At 39.4% G+C, this 14,557-nt stretch overlaps 1 protein-coding gene across 3 annotated transcripts in view; it reads left to right on the forward strand.

Moving 5' to 3' along the window:
- Nucleotides 1-14,441, forward strand: part of camsap2b (calmodulin regulated spectrin-associated protein family, member 2b) — a 58,842-nt gene extending 44,401 nt beyond the window's left edge. The window contains exons 10-20 of one of the 3 annotated variants that reach the window (XM_058797397.1): nt 100-125; nt 266-335; nt 406-654; nt 1,371-3,201; nt 4,040-4,176; nt 6,757-6,977; nt 7,324-7,420; nt 7,618-7,683; nt 8,800-8,909; nt 9,494-9,612; nt 12,843-14,441. In XM_058797397.1, coding sequence (XP_058653380.1) covers nt 100-125; nt 266-335; nt 406-654; nt 1,371-3,201; nt 4,040-4,176; nt 6,757-6,977; nt 7,324-7,420; nt 7,618-7,683; nt 8,800-8,909; nt 9,494-9,612; nt 12,843-13,139 — 3,223 coding nt within the window. In that variant the 3' untranslated portion in view covers nt 13,140-14,441. The remainder of the gene's footprint in view (nt 1-99; nt 126-265; nt 336-405; nt 655-1,370; nt 3,202-4,039; nt 4,177-6,756; nt 6,978-7,323; nt 7,421-7,617; nt 7,684-8,799; nt 8,910-9,493; nt 9,613-12,842) is intronic. The other 2 variants (XM_058797406.1, XM_058797413.1) reach the window with 2 other exon arrangements.
- Nucleotides 14,442-14,557: the final 116 nt, after the last annotated feature.

Genomic DNA, 14,557 nt, shown 5'->3' on the forward strand with positions numbered 1-14,557 from the left:
TTTAATACAATGCAAGTTTGATATTTACAAAGAATTTAAATTATTGATCATGAGTTTATGCAAGTCTGAATTTATATTCCAAACAATTTCATCTTTTAGGTCACAACCTAAAAATGACAACTCAGGTAAGACTTTTGGGACAATTTTGTAGAACTTATAAAAAATTTTGCACCTCTCATTAGTTTTGTGTCTCCTGTAGCTCAGCTGGAAAAACATGGCTCTAGCACACACTGATACAATTTATGGGTATTTCTTTCTCTCACAGCAGTTATCAGGCGGTCATCCTCCATGTCGTATGTGGACGGATGTGTGGGGACATGGCCTAAAGAGAAACGGTTTGTGCCCTCTACAAACTCTCTATTTCTTTACATGCTGCGGATGAGTTACTGTTTGTCTTGTCCTCAGGTCTTCAGCTCATGGGATATCATTTGAGATTCCACTTGATGACAGCATGAGTTCATCTTCAGGACGTGGACTGAGCCGATCAGCAAGCACTGAAAGATTGGGTTTTAAAGTTCACCACGCGGCCCGAGGCATGCGAAGGAACCTCTCGTTCCAGCCCGTTAATGGGAACGCCCACAGCAAAATACGTGAGGAGGATGATGAGGAATCCAACAGACAGATCAGCAGACATCGTCTGGCAAACTACGCTGGGTAAATCTTTTGTGCCTTTTTTTGAAACGTAAAAGAAGTGAACTGAATGGAGAAGGACACTGTCAAAATGACAAAAGCACAATATACAGTCCATACTAGTACAAGTCCTTTGTTAAGTCGATACTGAAATTGTGAAAAGGTGATGATGCAGTATTTCTGCAGTATTATCAAATACCGACTCCGTTCAGTACCTATTGATAAGCCAGTTTATTTGCAATGAAATTGTCTAAGCTGTGGTATTTTGCATACATGTAACGTTTGCAATGTGTAAACAATGTGACTTTTACACTAAATCCAACTGAAACTCCAGCACAGTCTGCATAGAAATGTTTAAGACAAATGCCATTATCTCAACCTCGCAGACATTTGCTGCCGTTTGCATAAAGTTGAGAATTTCTCAACTTTTGAATGCTTTTAACACTTTATCCAGTCTGCTATCAATCCCACAATCCACCACACAAGCATGACGCTTGGCTTCTGTAGAAATGCATGCTTCTTCACTCAATCAGCTTCAGTATAAATGCACAGTAAACCATGGCTCTGATTTTCACTGTAGATTAGCTTCTGAGACAGGCTGCTTTATTTCTTCTTTTTTTAGGTGGTAGATATATATAAGAACGCTTTATTGTATTCAGTGGCAAACTGTTTTATTTTGAAGTAATAGTTATCAAAATGTTGAGAGTTCTCTAAAACTGAACAAATATCCTATGTTTCAGGTACTCAAATGGTGTATCGGCAGATAACTCAAGCCCTCCGTATGACCCTCAGCCCAACACCCCAAGTATAGAAGAAGCCCTGAAGATCATCCATGACTCTGAGCGACCCCACAGCAGCTTGCAGCTCCCATCTGGGGACAGCGCCTTTTTCCTGCACAACCCGTCTTCCCACAAGTCCACATCTGATACAAATGATCCAGAGGACTCGCTTTCCAAGACTAGAGCAGCAGATGACGTGGACCTAAATTCCACCTCTACTGACATGGACACTGGAATCCACGTCCGTACCGAGGATATCCAGGACGGACAGGATGAGGATTCATCCCTCAAGGACTATTCAGACATGGACCAGGATTGCGAAGCTCGTTCCTGTCCACTTCCGGAGACATCCGGCAGCCCGTGTCCGAGTCTTTTGGAAACACGCTCCCTGGCCACCAGCCTGGCCTCCTCATTGGGTTCTGCAGTTCGCATGACCAGCTTCGCCGAGCAGAAGTTTCGTAAATTAAACCACGGTGATGGGCGCAGCAGTGGGAGCGGTGGTAACACGCCTGAGAGCGGCGACCTGAACGTCACAACCCCAGGAGCGACGGGGACAGTTCGTTCGATTACTCCTGATGCCCGCAGCCCCTCTCGCATCACCTCCCCTCGGGATCCCTCGCACCTGTTGGCATCGGAGATGGTACAGTTGAAGATGAAGCTAGAAGAAAAACGTAGAGCCATTGAGGCACAGAAGAAGAAAGTCGAAGAGGCTTTTACGCGTCACAGGCAGCGCATGGGCAGGACCGCCTTCCTCAATGTGGTCAGGCGTAAAGGAGTCGTGTCGCCACTAGTGGGCGACAGCGAAGGCCCAGATGGTCGGGAAAAACAAACCAGTGACCCACAACCCCCAAAAACATCTTTGAATTCGAATGACACTGATTCTAGGCTTGAGAGATGTCGACCAGACGGTGCACCACCGAAATCACCTCTGGAGGAAGCAGCCGTGGAAGTGGACCTGGGGGATTATACGCGATCCATTGAGCGCCTGAACACGTCTCTGAGCTTTCTACAGTCGGAGATGCAGCGCTTGGCACAGCAGCAGGAACACATCATGCAGATGCGTGAACACCAAAGTTGGGAGATTTCGCCTCCGGATCCGTCGCCACGCAAACAGTTGCGTGAGCTGCGCAGCAGCAGCGTAGTTGGTCGAGGTTCAGTGGGTTCGCTCTCCCCCATTTTGTCATCCACTGGTTCACCACGCACGACACACCGTTCACCCTCTACGATCAAAAGGAAGTCTGCATCTTTCCATGCAAGAACACCACGAACGCCAAGGCCCAATGAGCTGAAGGTTACCCCTTTTAGCCGCATGCTCAACACGCCACAGTCAGTGGACAGCCTGCCTCGACTGAGACGTGTTTTGCAGAGTCAGTCACAGTCTAGCTCATTCGCCTATTTGGGACATGACGAGGGACCTTCGAGTGAGGACCACACATCTAGAGAAAAGCCATGTAAGCAAGAGCCCAAAGATGCACAAAAAGCAGCTGCAAATTCGCCATCTGCTCAGGTGAATGAAAAGCTGGGAGAAGAAAAACAGGACATTGGAAAGAGTGACAAAATCATGAATGCGCCAACATCTGAGGTTCTGTCTCAGCAGACAATGGACCATTCCATGGTAATGGCCAGTGGACACACAAATGAAGAAAGGTCACATGAGAAGAAGGATCTGATTGAGGTTCCTCTCTCTGTTCTGAAGCCTCTGGATGGACACGATCTTGAGAGCAGCAGAGAAACGGAGACTGGGACAGATTCTAGGCCAGACCAGAAGATGTGCTGTGGCTTCTTCTTTAGGGTGAGATTCAGATATTTACATAGAAAGTATGAAGACTCGGAGAGCTGAAAACACTCACATATAAAGAAAAGTTGCCTAAATCAGGTTTTTACAACAATTTAAAAAATGTTAAAATAAATAAACTAACTAAATAATTTATAACTATGGGGGGGAAATGATTAAAAAAAAAAAAACATGTAAATAAATAAGTAAATAAAGCTTATTGTACAGTAACAGTACAGTAGAAAAAATTAATAATCTAATGTAATATAATAATATTTTACATTTATTTGCAATATTACTTTCACAGTATGAATTGGGCCTTTAGACTAGAAAATAAATAGCCTCTTAAACACAGTATAATGGCTTTTTACTGCCTTTTAAAATGTAGTCCCTTACAAGAGATTAATCATATTTAGGGGTCCGTGGCATCTGAAAGATCGAAAAACCCTACCCTAAATTGACACGTTAAAGCAATTGAATAAAAAAAAAAAAAACATTGAATGAACTTACTTGAGGTATTCCCAATAATTAGCAGATTTTACTGCCATATTTGATCATTTTTCTCTAAAATATCCAAAACCAGGGGTTTATTTCAAACTAACAAAATACTTAAATTCTTTGTATTTGACAGGAATGGTAACTCAGTTCAACAGCTTCAGCATGTCTTTGTAGTTTCAAGCAAGCGCTCATCTGAGATAGACTCTTTGCATTTTTTAAAAATGTGTTTGAGTATTCTGTCATTTACTGTGAAGCACTATACAATGTTCTGTGAGAGACATTGTCTTGTACACCCAACTGCACATGAGGTTCTTTGTGTCAGACTGAATGATTGTTTGTTTGTGTTGCTGTGACTCAGGATGACCTGAAGCCAGAGGAGGATATTGCACAGAAGAAAGCAGCTCTGATGGAAAAAAGGCTACGGCGGGAGAAAGAGATGCAGATCAAGAAACAGCAACAGGAGGCCGAGATGGAACAAAAGAAAGAAGCAGCACGGTATGAAAAACACCACAACTCCAACATCACACAGTAATAGAGAACTACACAATCACAGTAAACAAAGCCACTCAATCATAGATAGTGTAGCTAATTCAACATGTCATGCTCACAGAAATCATACCGGGGTAACAGCCATTTTTACCGCTCCAAAAGCGGCACTTAGTGGCAAAGAATGAATTTGCATTTTCTTTCAGACCAACGCGAAAATTGACCGATGGTTTTAAGCAGCAATCACTCAGACCTGTAAATGTGAACCGCTATATATAACCCACGGGAAGTCCTGCCACACATAGGCCAAGTTCACACAGCAGCAAAATACGATTGTCAGTCCTGTATTTTAGTCCTTAATATGGTTACGTTTACACACAGTACGGTTATTTACGGGTGTGACAACTGCATTCTGTAACAGAACTCACACCTGTAAATTTTCAGGACTCACAAGCGCATTCTCAGAACACGCACTGTGTGAATGGAACAGGACTGGACAACTAGTTGTCTGTCACGTCCATACAGTGCAAGAGAGAGACGCTCTGCCGCACAAACGTGCCTCTACCATGTGTTGCGTGTTTTAAATTGTGGTTTCAGTAACTTGCAGTGATGGAGAAATGAGCTGCGTGTCATCTGAAAGGGGGGGTGGGGGGAGGTACAAGTTTTCCCAGGTCTGCGCAGCAACAAGTGGGCGGGCAATATGCTAATGTTTCATCTTGACATCAGCTTGAAATGGCTTGGGGTTAGTTTTAAAAACGACTTCTTTCAATGATTCAGAGTCTACTTTTTTTTTTTGAGAGACAATAAATTTATACACTGTGCAGTTTCAGATTTAAAACTTTGCTGGATGTTTTTATTCACTTAGAGCTGTGTTACACACTGCATGAAAGATCATTTTTAAAAATCCATAATAGGGGCACTTTAATAGTCTCTTTACTGTTTTTCCCTGACTCATTCATAATCATTATATCTGCCGGTGTGCTGTGGCAAGCTTTATGCATGCACTTGAGCGCTTATAGGCTATGTAGGCAATTAAAGGCTCATTATTATGATTTAAAGGGTTAGTTCACCCAAAAATGAAAATTAGCCCATGATTGACTCACCCTCAAGGCATCCTTGGTGTATATGACTTTCTTCTTTCAGACGAATCCAGTCGGAGTTATATTAAAAATTGTCCTTGCTCTTCCAAGCTTTATAATGGCAGTGGGCGGGTGTTTCTGTTCAGCAGTCCAAAAGACATCAAATAAAGCGAATCCATACATAGTAAAATCCTCACACGGCTCTGGGGTGAATAAAGGCCTCCTGTAGCGAATCAATGCGTCTTTGTAAGAAAAATATCCATATATAAAACGTTATAAACACTTTTCTTTCGCTTCCGCTAATTGTCGGGCGGATGACGTAGGACATATCTTTAGTCAAGGGCAGCCCTAATAAACAGTAAAATAAATTTTATGTTTTTATAATAATACACACAAAACATATTCAAAGCTGTTTTTTCCACACTGTTTGTCACTAAATAAATATAAGAGAACTAGTTATTTTCATTTATATTCAACAGTATGTAGTAATAAAAAAAAGGGGTCATGACATGGATTTTTATTTTATTTGAATATGTTCCTTGAGGTTTACTTATAATGTTAATATAGTTTTTTTGCATACAAAAAACAAAGGGCGTGTCCTTTAAGGCTTGTCAGTAATCGGCCACTGTTATGATTGGCTAACATCATTGCATAGGAAACCGTATCAATGCCCCGCCCCCTCACTATTGCATTGACAACATGATCAAAATAAAACGGTCATTTCCAGACAAAGCTTACTTACGGTTTGTGATGCAGCTTCAGTCAGATCTGGTACCAATTCATCTTTCAACAAATGTTTCTTTGTGAACTCTGTCTCTGTGTGACACTGTGCCTCGTTTACAAAACAACATGCTCAGAACAATCCCATTAAAAATAAACTGTCCACTTGTTCCTTACGCTTGGAACCTTCTGATATCTGTTCTTTCACTCAATTTGTCCTATTGACGACAGACTTTCTATGTGCTTTTGTAATGTGCGTGTAATCAAGTGTCAGCCGTTAAGCCAACTGGATGCCTGTGGATAGGGCCTATAGTGAGAAGACTGTTCATCGATGTTTTGCTCTGGAGGCAGTGTTTATGCAAATGTTTGTGCCCCCGTGACACCATCATGCCCTCTCAAATCCGAGTCATTTTTGGAGCTTGATTAAATAAATGCTTTGTTTATAATGAGGAGGACATTTTAAGCTATGAAAATTACAGGATGTTTTAATAGTACAAAGACCTCTTATATGCCAAAAGATCAAGGCAAATTTGATTTCTCATTTCATGAGCACTTTAAAGCATTTGAAGTTCAATTCATTCCAGAACATTTCTGAGTGACAACACAAATTAAAAGCTGAACCAATTCATTGAAATTACTAGTCACTGGAATATGCTCCATCCAACATTCACCCGTTTTGGTTCTGTGTTTAAATGAATCCAAAATGGTTTGTAAAAGCCATTAAACTTGTTCAAGCAAGATTTCAAGGAAATTTGTTCATCGTACTTGGATTCTCTGCTTCCATAATCAGATTGAAAGGGGAAGAGGAGCGTCAGAAGAAGGAGGAAGAGAAGGCAAGACGGGAGTATATAAAAGATGAATATTTGAGGAAGCAGCAGCTCAAACTGATGGAGGACATGGACAGTGTTATTAAGCCACGCCCCTCTAGTGTCAAGCAGAAGAAGCCACGCCCCAAATCTATGCACAGAGACATCATGGAGTCTCCAAAACCTCCAGCACGGACAACCACAGGTACAATGAGGAATCCAGGTTGTCAGCCCTTTGAGTCGGTGTTACTGTTTTATTATTATTATTTTAAAAATATTAAAATCATTCAAATATAACTTTTTATTTATTGTAATTATTATTATTAATATTATTATTATATACTTTATAATTTAATTTAGTAATATAAAATATCTAATTATATCTTTTAATAATGTTAATAATTATATATCTACATTTGACGTTTTATTAAAATTTTTATATTTTTATTAAAAATAGTACATTTAATTAGCTCTTGTAATATTTTTTGAAACTGGCTTCTAAAAGAAAACGTATGCCAATTATGTGCATGTATGTGTATTTGTTTATTTAGGGTCACGACCACGTGGATATTCCGTGTCCAGCTTATCACTCGCCTCCCTTAATTTGGCAGACAATGAGAGTGTCAAATCAGATAAGAGGACATCCAGGTGAGACCAGGTCCAGTTCACTGTTACCTTCCCTGTAAAAATCATTCAAAAAAAGAGAAAATAATGATAGTTTTTGTCGAGATTAAAAATGTCACTCTCTTGTATTAATCAGTACTGACACACATCTCTGTTGTCTTGTTCATAACCCTCTGTCCTCCTCTGTCTATGATATCTCTGTCTTCTCTCTGGTTGCTCAGAGGCAGCAGACTGTCTCCTGGCAGTCTGTGTTTCTTTCTGAGCTCCCCTAAAGGGAGAAAGGGAAGGTCAGTTTGCAGACAGCATCACATCCATGTCATTAGCTCGCAGGGCTCCGACGGCTTGTCATTTCAGCTTGGGCACTGGACAAACTCATTCGCTTGGACAGATCAGTTCACTGGTTCATCAGCATATTAGTGGAACATAATAAACTGTTATATAACTGTCATCTTTGAATCATTTGTTATAAAACAATCATTGGCAGTCTTTGTTTACTTGTGTTCATATTTTCTTGTATTACAGTATTTGTTTTTTATAGTGATTTTTGTTGTTGTTGTTGTCTAATTTATTATAGCAGCAACGGAAAATGGCTAATCTTTTAGCAATTGTTTATGAAACTCAGTTTAGCATTGTCTTAAAGGGATAGTCCAACCAAATATGAAAATTTTATTCCAAACCTGTGTGACTTACTTTCTTCCGTAGAACACATAGTGATAGATATTTTGTAGAATGTTGGTAACCAAATGGTTTCAGGTCCCATTGACTTCTATAGTATGGACAAAAATCCTGTGGAAGTCAATAGTACCAGAACTTGTTTGGTTACCAACATTCTTCAAAATATCATCTTTTGTGTTCCACAGAAGAAAAAAAGTCATACAGGTTTGTTTTGGTTTTTTTTTTTTTTTCATTTTTGGTTGGACTATCCCTTTAACCAGGTGCAAGTGATAAATTATACCTCTTCCATGTTAGTTTCTGTCCAGCAACAAATGACAAGCGACAAGACTTTTTGTCAGTCCATCTGGTTGCAACAGAATCATACTCTGCATCACTGTATAAAAACATCACATGCATTCTGATTGGCTATAACTTCTATGACCAGTCATGCAGAAGTTTTGCTTTTGGCTTTTTAAATTATTTGAATTAGTTGTTGGAAACCTGCACCTGGTTAGAATATGCCTACAGTATGAGTAGCTTTTTTCTGCTTCATCCATGCTCCGCTTCCTTTTCTCCTGCCTTCAGTTTCACAACATCAGTGTGTGGAGTTATGCTTACTACTGTTTTTTGGGCAGTTGATTTTATACGAAACATTGCTTTTTCCAGCAGCGACAAGGGCCACCTGTTAAATTAGTACTTCAGACTTTATAAAAGATCTATTTTCAGTGTGTATGTTTGTTTATTCTCAGGCCAGAGTCCACCGAGGGCTTTCTGTCACCGTGTCCATCTGTAAGTGGAAACGGGGAGAACTGGGAGCTCGAATCAACATCGTCTGCAGCGTCTAACACAGAATACACAGGTGACATGACAGTCCTGCAGTGTGACGTGCTATGTTCCATCTAAAAATATTTACAATTTTCTCATTATTATGCATGAACATTTTATGACTTATTCATCTACTACACTACTGTTAAAAAGTTAACAGTTAAAAAGTCTCTTAGACTCATAAAGGCTGCCTTTATTTGAATTTTTTTTTAACAAAAACAATTTTTTTGATCCTTTCTGAATAAAAGTATTATTATTATATTTTTTTTCAAAATATCTTACTGACCCTAAACTTCTGAATGGTAGTGTATATGTAATGTTTGTACATGAAAAAATTTATTAGTTTTAATGAACTGCAAAAAAAAGTGATTTAAAATCTAGAATAATTACATTTTAAATAAAATCTTTATGTAGAGGAACGTGTTTACACTATTTTATATGTGTATCAGATGCCAACATGCAGTATGCCATTTACTCCAACATTAAACTGAATACACTGAACTTTGACAATAAAAGTAGATAGAAATGACTGACCCTTATCATATGTTTGACCCTTAACAGTAGTCTGCACACAAATGTTAACTGCTTCCTCTAATTCTTATATCTCTTCCTCTCTAGGGCCAAAGTTGTACAAGGAGCCCAGTGCTAAATCAAATAAATACATCATCCAGAACGCACTGGCTCACTGCTGCCTCGCAGGCCGCGTCAATGAGGGACAGAAGAACAAAATCCTGGAGGTGAGGAGTAGGGCTGTCAAAATGGCTGAAAAACTAAATTCGAATTTTGTACTTAAATATCATCAATATTCGAATTTAAAAGGTTTCAGTTGGGGGTCTTCTCCTGAGGCCAAAAGAGGGCGCATTGAGCAAAACATCACTTATGCACATTTCTTCAAAGCAATAAAATAACAGGACTGTCTTTTAGGGGTGGCACGGTACACAGATGTCAAGGTTCGGTACGTACCTTGGTTCGGGGGTCACGGTTCCATACGATTTTGGTACAACAGGAGGGGGGAAAATCTACTATGCTCAGTTTCTTTTCATTTATTTTGAACAGACAGTAGTGCAAATTACAATTTTTTTCAATCTAGATGTGAAAATACTAAATATTATTACATGTTATATATATAAAATCAGTTTTGTTTTCATTGTGAGTGTACACAAATAAAAGCAGACCTTTATACAGTGATTATTAATAAGACAATAAGTGTTTAAAGTCGATTCTGCTGGTATAAGGAAACAGTTGAAGTGATCGTGCCGGAGCGCACACACACACACACACACAAATCAGTTCCAGTATTGCTAATTTGACAGCGCAGTTGGTGCTTTATCAAAATAAAATACAGTGAGCCAAACATCAGCGCGCGCGCCTCTGTCACCGTTGGAACGAGACTGAAGTACAAAGCCTATCATTTACATAATAAATAATAGTTTTGCATTCAGATACGTTACATCGCAAATATGGAAATATTATGGAATATTTTGATCTGTGCCGAATGAGAGAGGTAGGATACACGAGCAAAAGCCCCATTTCGCAAACAGTTGAGTGCGCAAGCCTTTAAAGTATACTCCCTTGTCAGTCTATGTGAGAGACGCGTTCAGAATCAGCACATGGTCACTGTGTAGGGGGCTTTGTTTTCAAGTGCGCAACTCATGGCATTCGCTGTTCTTCTGCTGGCGGTTATCAAACAACGCTGCCTTACTGCGGGTGCCCCCTTCTGGATTGGGGGTGAATTGCCTGTATTCGTCGTAAGGCCTCATGCACCGAACCGAGACGCCCGCAGGGGCGCAGATAGGATTTTTTAACTGGGGGGGACCAAGCTGTCAGCAAATTATTTAAACTCAATTCGTTATTTTGCGTAATTTGGGCTTTAACTAGTGCTCAAGTAGTTGCTTTGCGTAATTTGGGCTAATGATTTGCACTAAAAAGCCATTGGGGGATTCTTATTTGAAATCATGGATAAACAACAATGAACAAAGGTAAATAAAGGCCTACCTGATCACCACTAGCAATTCATGATCAGACTGTTATTTGACTAGTATGCCAATCACCCACCAAAACTTCATGTCTTCAGCAAAGTATGTTTTATTTAAACATTTGCTTATCTCAGCATACAAAGTCTATCATTATGAACAAAAAATGAAATGTTTTTCATAGTCCATAATTTAAGAATCTATATCCTCCGATTTCCTGCTATAAGAGGATGTCAAAAGTTTATGTAGGCCTTTATTTGTTGTTTGCATAAACCTTCCACCACACAAATTTACTTATAATTATTTTTATAGTGGCTTTCACGACAGTGAACATACCTCAGTCAATTTATACAGTACAATGGGTTAAATGATAAGATAAAACATTATTTCCTGACGATAAATAGTTTTTGCTGTGTTTGCTAAGTGCAAAAGCATTCTTGCCATTATTGTCAGACTAGTTATTCCCCTTAACAAATCTAATCTGCCAGATCTGGGAAAGTCAACAGGCATAGGATACTTACATTGATTGTTTTTTGAAAAAACGAGGTGATTGTTTTTTGTCTCTTCATTGCCTTTATGTGGCACTTGCAGTCGATTTTTTTCAGTTCAGAAAATCACCGACTCAGCTCAGTCATAAATTGTATATGATCACTATGGTTACCGCTCATACAGGCACGAGGTCCCGCCTTTATCGCCTCTGATTGGCTAGAAGGGCTCTCTCCGATTGGCTACACTAACTCGACCCCTAAACCTACCCAATAGGAGGAGACCCTTCTAGCCAATCAGAGGCGAAAAAGGCGGGACCTTCCCATACCATCCTGGGAAAAAAAGATTCGCGCCCCGGCGGCGTCACTCAGAGAGAGTGCAAACACTGTTTAATCCTCTGTTTTACCGATTTTTGTCGCCTTTCGTAGGGATAGTGAGGGCGGGGGACGGATCGGGTCACTATGAATTTGGGGGGGTCATGTCCCCCCCGTCCCTAGTGCCATCTGCGCGCCTGGACGCCCGTACCGTGACGGTTCGGTACGAATACATATACCGTGCCACACCTACTGTCTTTGAAAAGAGTGCATTACTTATATTAATACTTATACACCAAATATAATTACAATTAAAAACAAAACAGCATCATAAGGCCCGAAAACCAAAGAGTACTTTTTTTTAATTTAAAAACATGAGATGCAGTGGGATGGGGGAAAAAAACGCCATAAATTCTCAAGACATGTTTTTTAAAAGTTGAACTTACATTAATTGTATGTGGCTTTCTAAACATGCGTCTCTCTTGTGCGAGACGTGAGTGCAACGTGATAGATGTCCCTATAGAAAATGCGATAAATATGCATTCTGTGTGAATGGCTTGGTTTCAGTTTTGCCTTAAACAAGATCTTCTCCGCATTGATGTTCTCTTTTTCCGCAATATTTTAAATGATCAACGTAGCAGTGCTGCATCTAGTGGGTTCAACTGGATAGGCTAAAAAAGCATTAAAATGCAATGACATTGTCATCGCATCTTGTGTGCCACTGATAAGGCTGCCTGACACACACCTGAAATTCGAATGCAACGTTTTTGCATTCGAATGTGGATTTTCATTTTAAATACGATGAATGTTCGAAATTCAATTATTTATTTATTTTTTATTTTTTGACAGCCCTAGTGAGGAGAAAAATGTTGAACAAGCATTGCTGGAGAAATTTTTTTTTAGTTATTTTTATTTATTTATTTAATTCATTTTTTTCAATCCTGAGGCTATGGAATATGAAGATGTTACATGAGACCTATTCAAATAAATAATACTTGATTTACTCGGTATAGAGGCTGGGTTGTCCTTAGCTGACGCGGGGGGTAGGGAGCGGGGCCCCCTTGGAGCTCGGGGCAGTCGCACCGCCCAAAGGACGGCCCTGTATAGAGGTGTAGAGGTCTAGATTGTCATTTAAAACCTGAAGGGGAATAATAATGATTTCATATTTGTAAGTATTTGTTTTATTTTTCCCAGGAAATGGAGAAAACCGAAGCCAACAACTTCTTGATTCTGTTCAGAGACTCTGGCTGCCAGTTTCGCTCTCTGTACACGTATTATCCAGAGGCGGAGGAGATCAACAAGCTGGCTGGCATCGGGCCCAAGACCATCACACCCAAAATGATCGAAAACCTCTACAAATACAGCTCAGATAAGAAACAGTTCAGCAAAATCCCCGCCAAGACCATGTCAGCTAGTGTGGACGCCATCACCATCTACAGCCACCTCTGGCAGAACAAGAAACAAAACACACCCAAAAAACTCCTCAAATAAGTTCACAGCTCACTGGCAGACTGCCTATCGGACATTATGATGCACATCCTGAATGTAAAGAAAACACTTTTGCGGGCTTTGGATGTTAATTTGTGGCGAATTCGAAACCTTCTGTTCTACAGTACACACACACACACACTTGTTTGCAGCACTGACGGATGCGCTTTTTTTTGCATAATTTTTATTTTAAATGTTCAATTTTGTGGCCTTACGCTTGTCTTGTGTCTTTTATGCAATGCTTAACGCACAGTTTATGAGCAAGTCATTGCATCCTATGAAGATACACAGTCTGCTTCTTTTGTGTTTGTGGAAATGCAGGTGTACAGAATATTAGGGACACACTACACTTGAAGACTAACTTTACAGATGGTAATACAGTTGAAGAAGCATTTAATGTACTGGAACCTCAGTTTTTTGCTTTATTTAATGTCTGCGTTTTTATATTTTGGGTAGGATTCGTAATAACTGTTGCGCAATCGCTACTACAGAACGTGTGTAAAATTAACTACAGTAAGAATTGTTCGCTCAAGACTCTTTCTATAAAATGAACACGCTCGTGTTACTCTGTATGTGATGTAAACGTAATGATGGGGCCTTTAACTGATGAAGTTGAGGACCAAAACTAAACATATTAGCTAGAATTATAAAATACATTCCTAGGTATATTGCTATCGCTAGTGTCACGATTCAGAATATCTGGGTGCCATGTATGTTTGAAACATACATTTTAGAGCGACAGATCAGTTTAGCTGACTGTTTGAGTAGAGTAAATTTCCATATGAATAATACAGAGGAAACACTGAGTTATTTAATATCATATAATGAAGCTTTCAAAGAGATGGTGCATATTATTGCTAAATCATGTGGTAACTCGTTTTTAATTATGACGTGCATTTTAAAGAGCTGGGATTATTTGGGCAGGCTTTTGTCTGGTAACACATTTTGTCTTCAGGTGCAAAAGAATGGAGAGATATTTGTTATTTTTACTAAGTGAAGTAAATCATCGTTTGAATTTATTGATGCTGTACAGATATAGTTTTACATACTAAGCATATTTTTTAAGCCATTGAATATTACTGATATTTTTCATATGAAAAAGATGATGTTTAACAGGTGCAAGTATGATGGGATGTGTTAAGAGCAGAAGTAAGCTCTTGTGAGAGATGTTCATTTCCACACGCTGTCTAATCTTTTTCCAGGTCATGTCCGCTGTTTGTTCATCATATGCTTTGTCTGTTTGTATTTGAATGTTAACCTCAACATAAATACAGATTTACAACCAAAGCCTTACCTGTTTGACCTATTTTTCCCCTTTTGTTATGATCCAGTATTATTATTCACTTGTAATAACATCATTTATGATTGTGAGTAGTTATGGTTAGGGATGGGAATCATAAAAAATGTAACCATTCTGGTTC

The sequence above is a fragment of the Onychostoma macrolepis genome, chromosome 02 (assembly GCF_012432095.1).
Source record: "Onychostoma macrolepis isolate SWU-2019 chromosome 02, ASM1243209v1, whole genome shotgun sequence".
Lineage (NCBI taxonomy): Eukaryota > Metazoa > Chordata > Actinopteri > Cypriniformes > Cyprinidae > Onychostoma > Onychostoma macrolepis.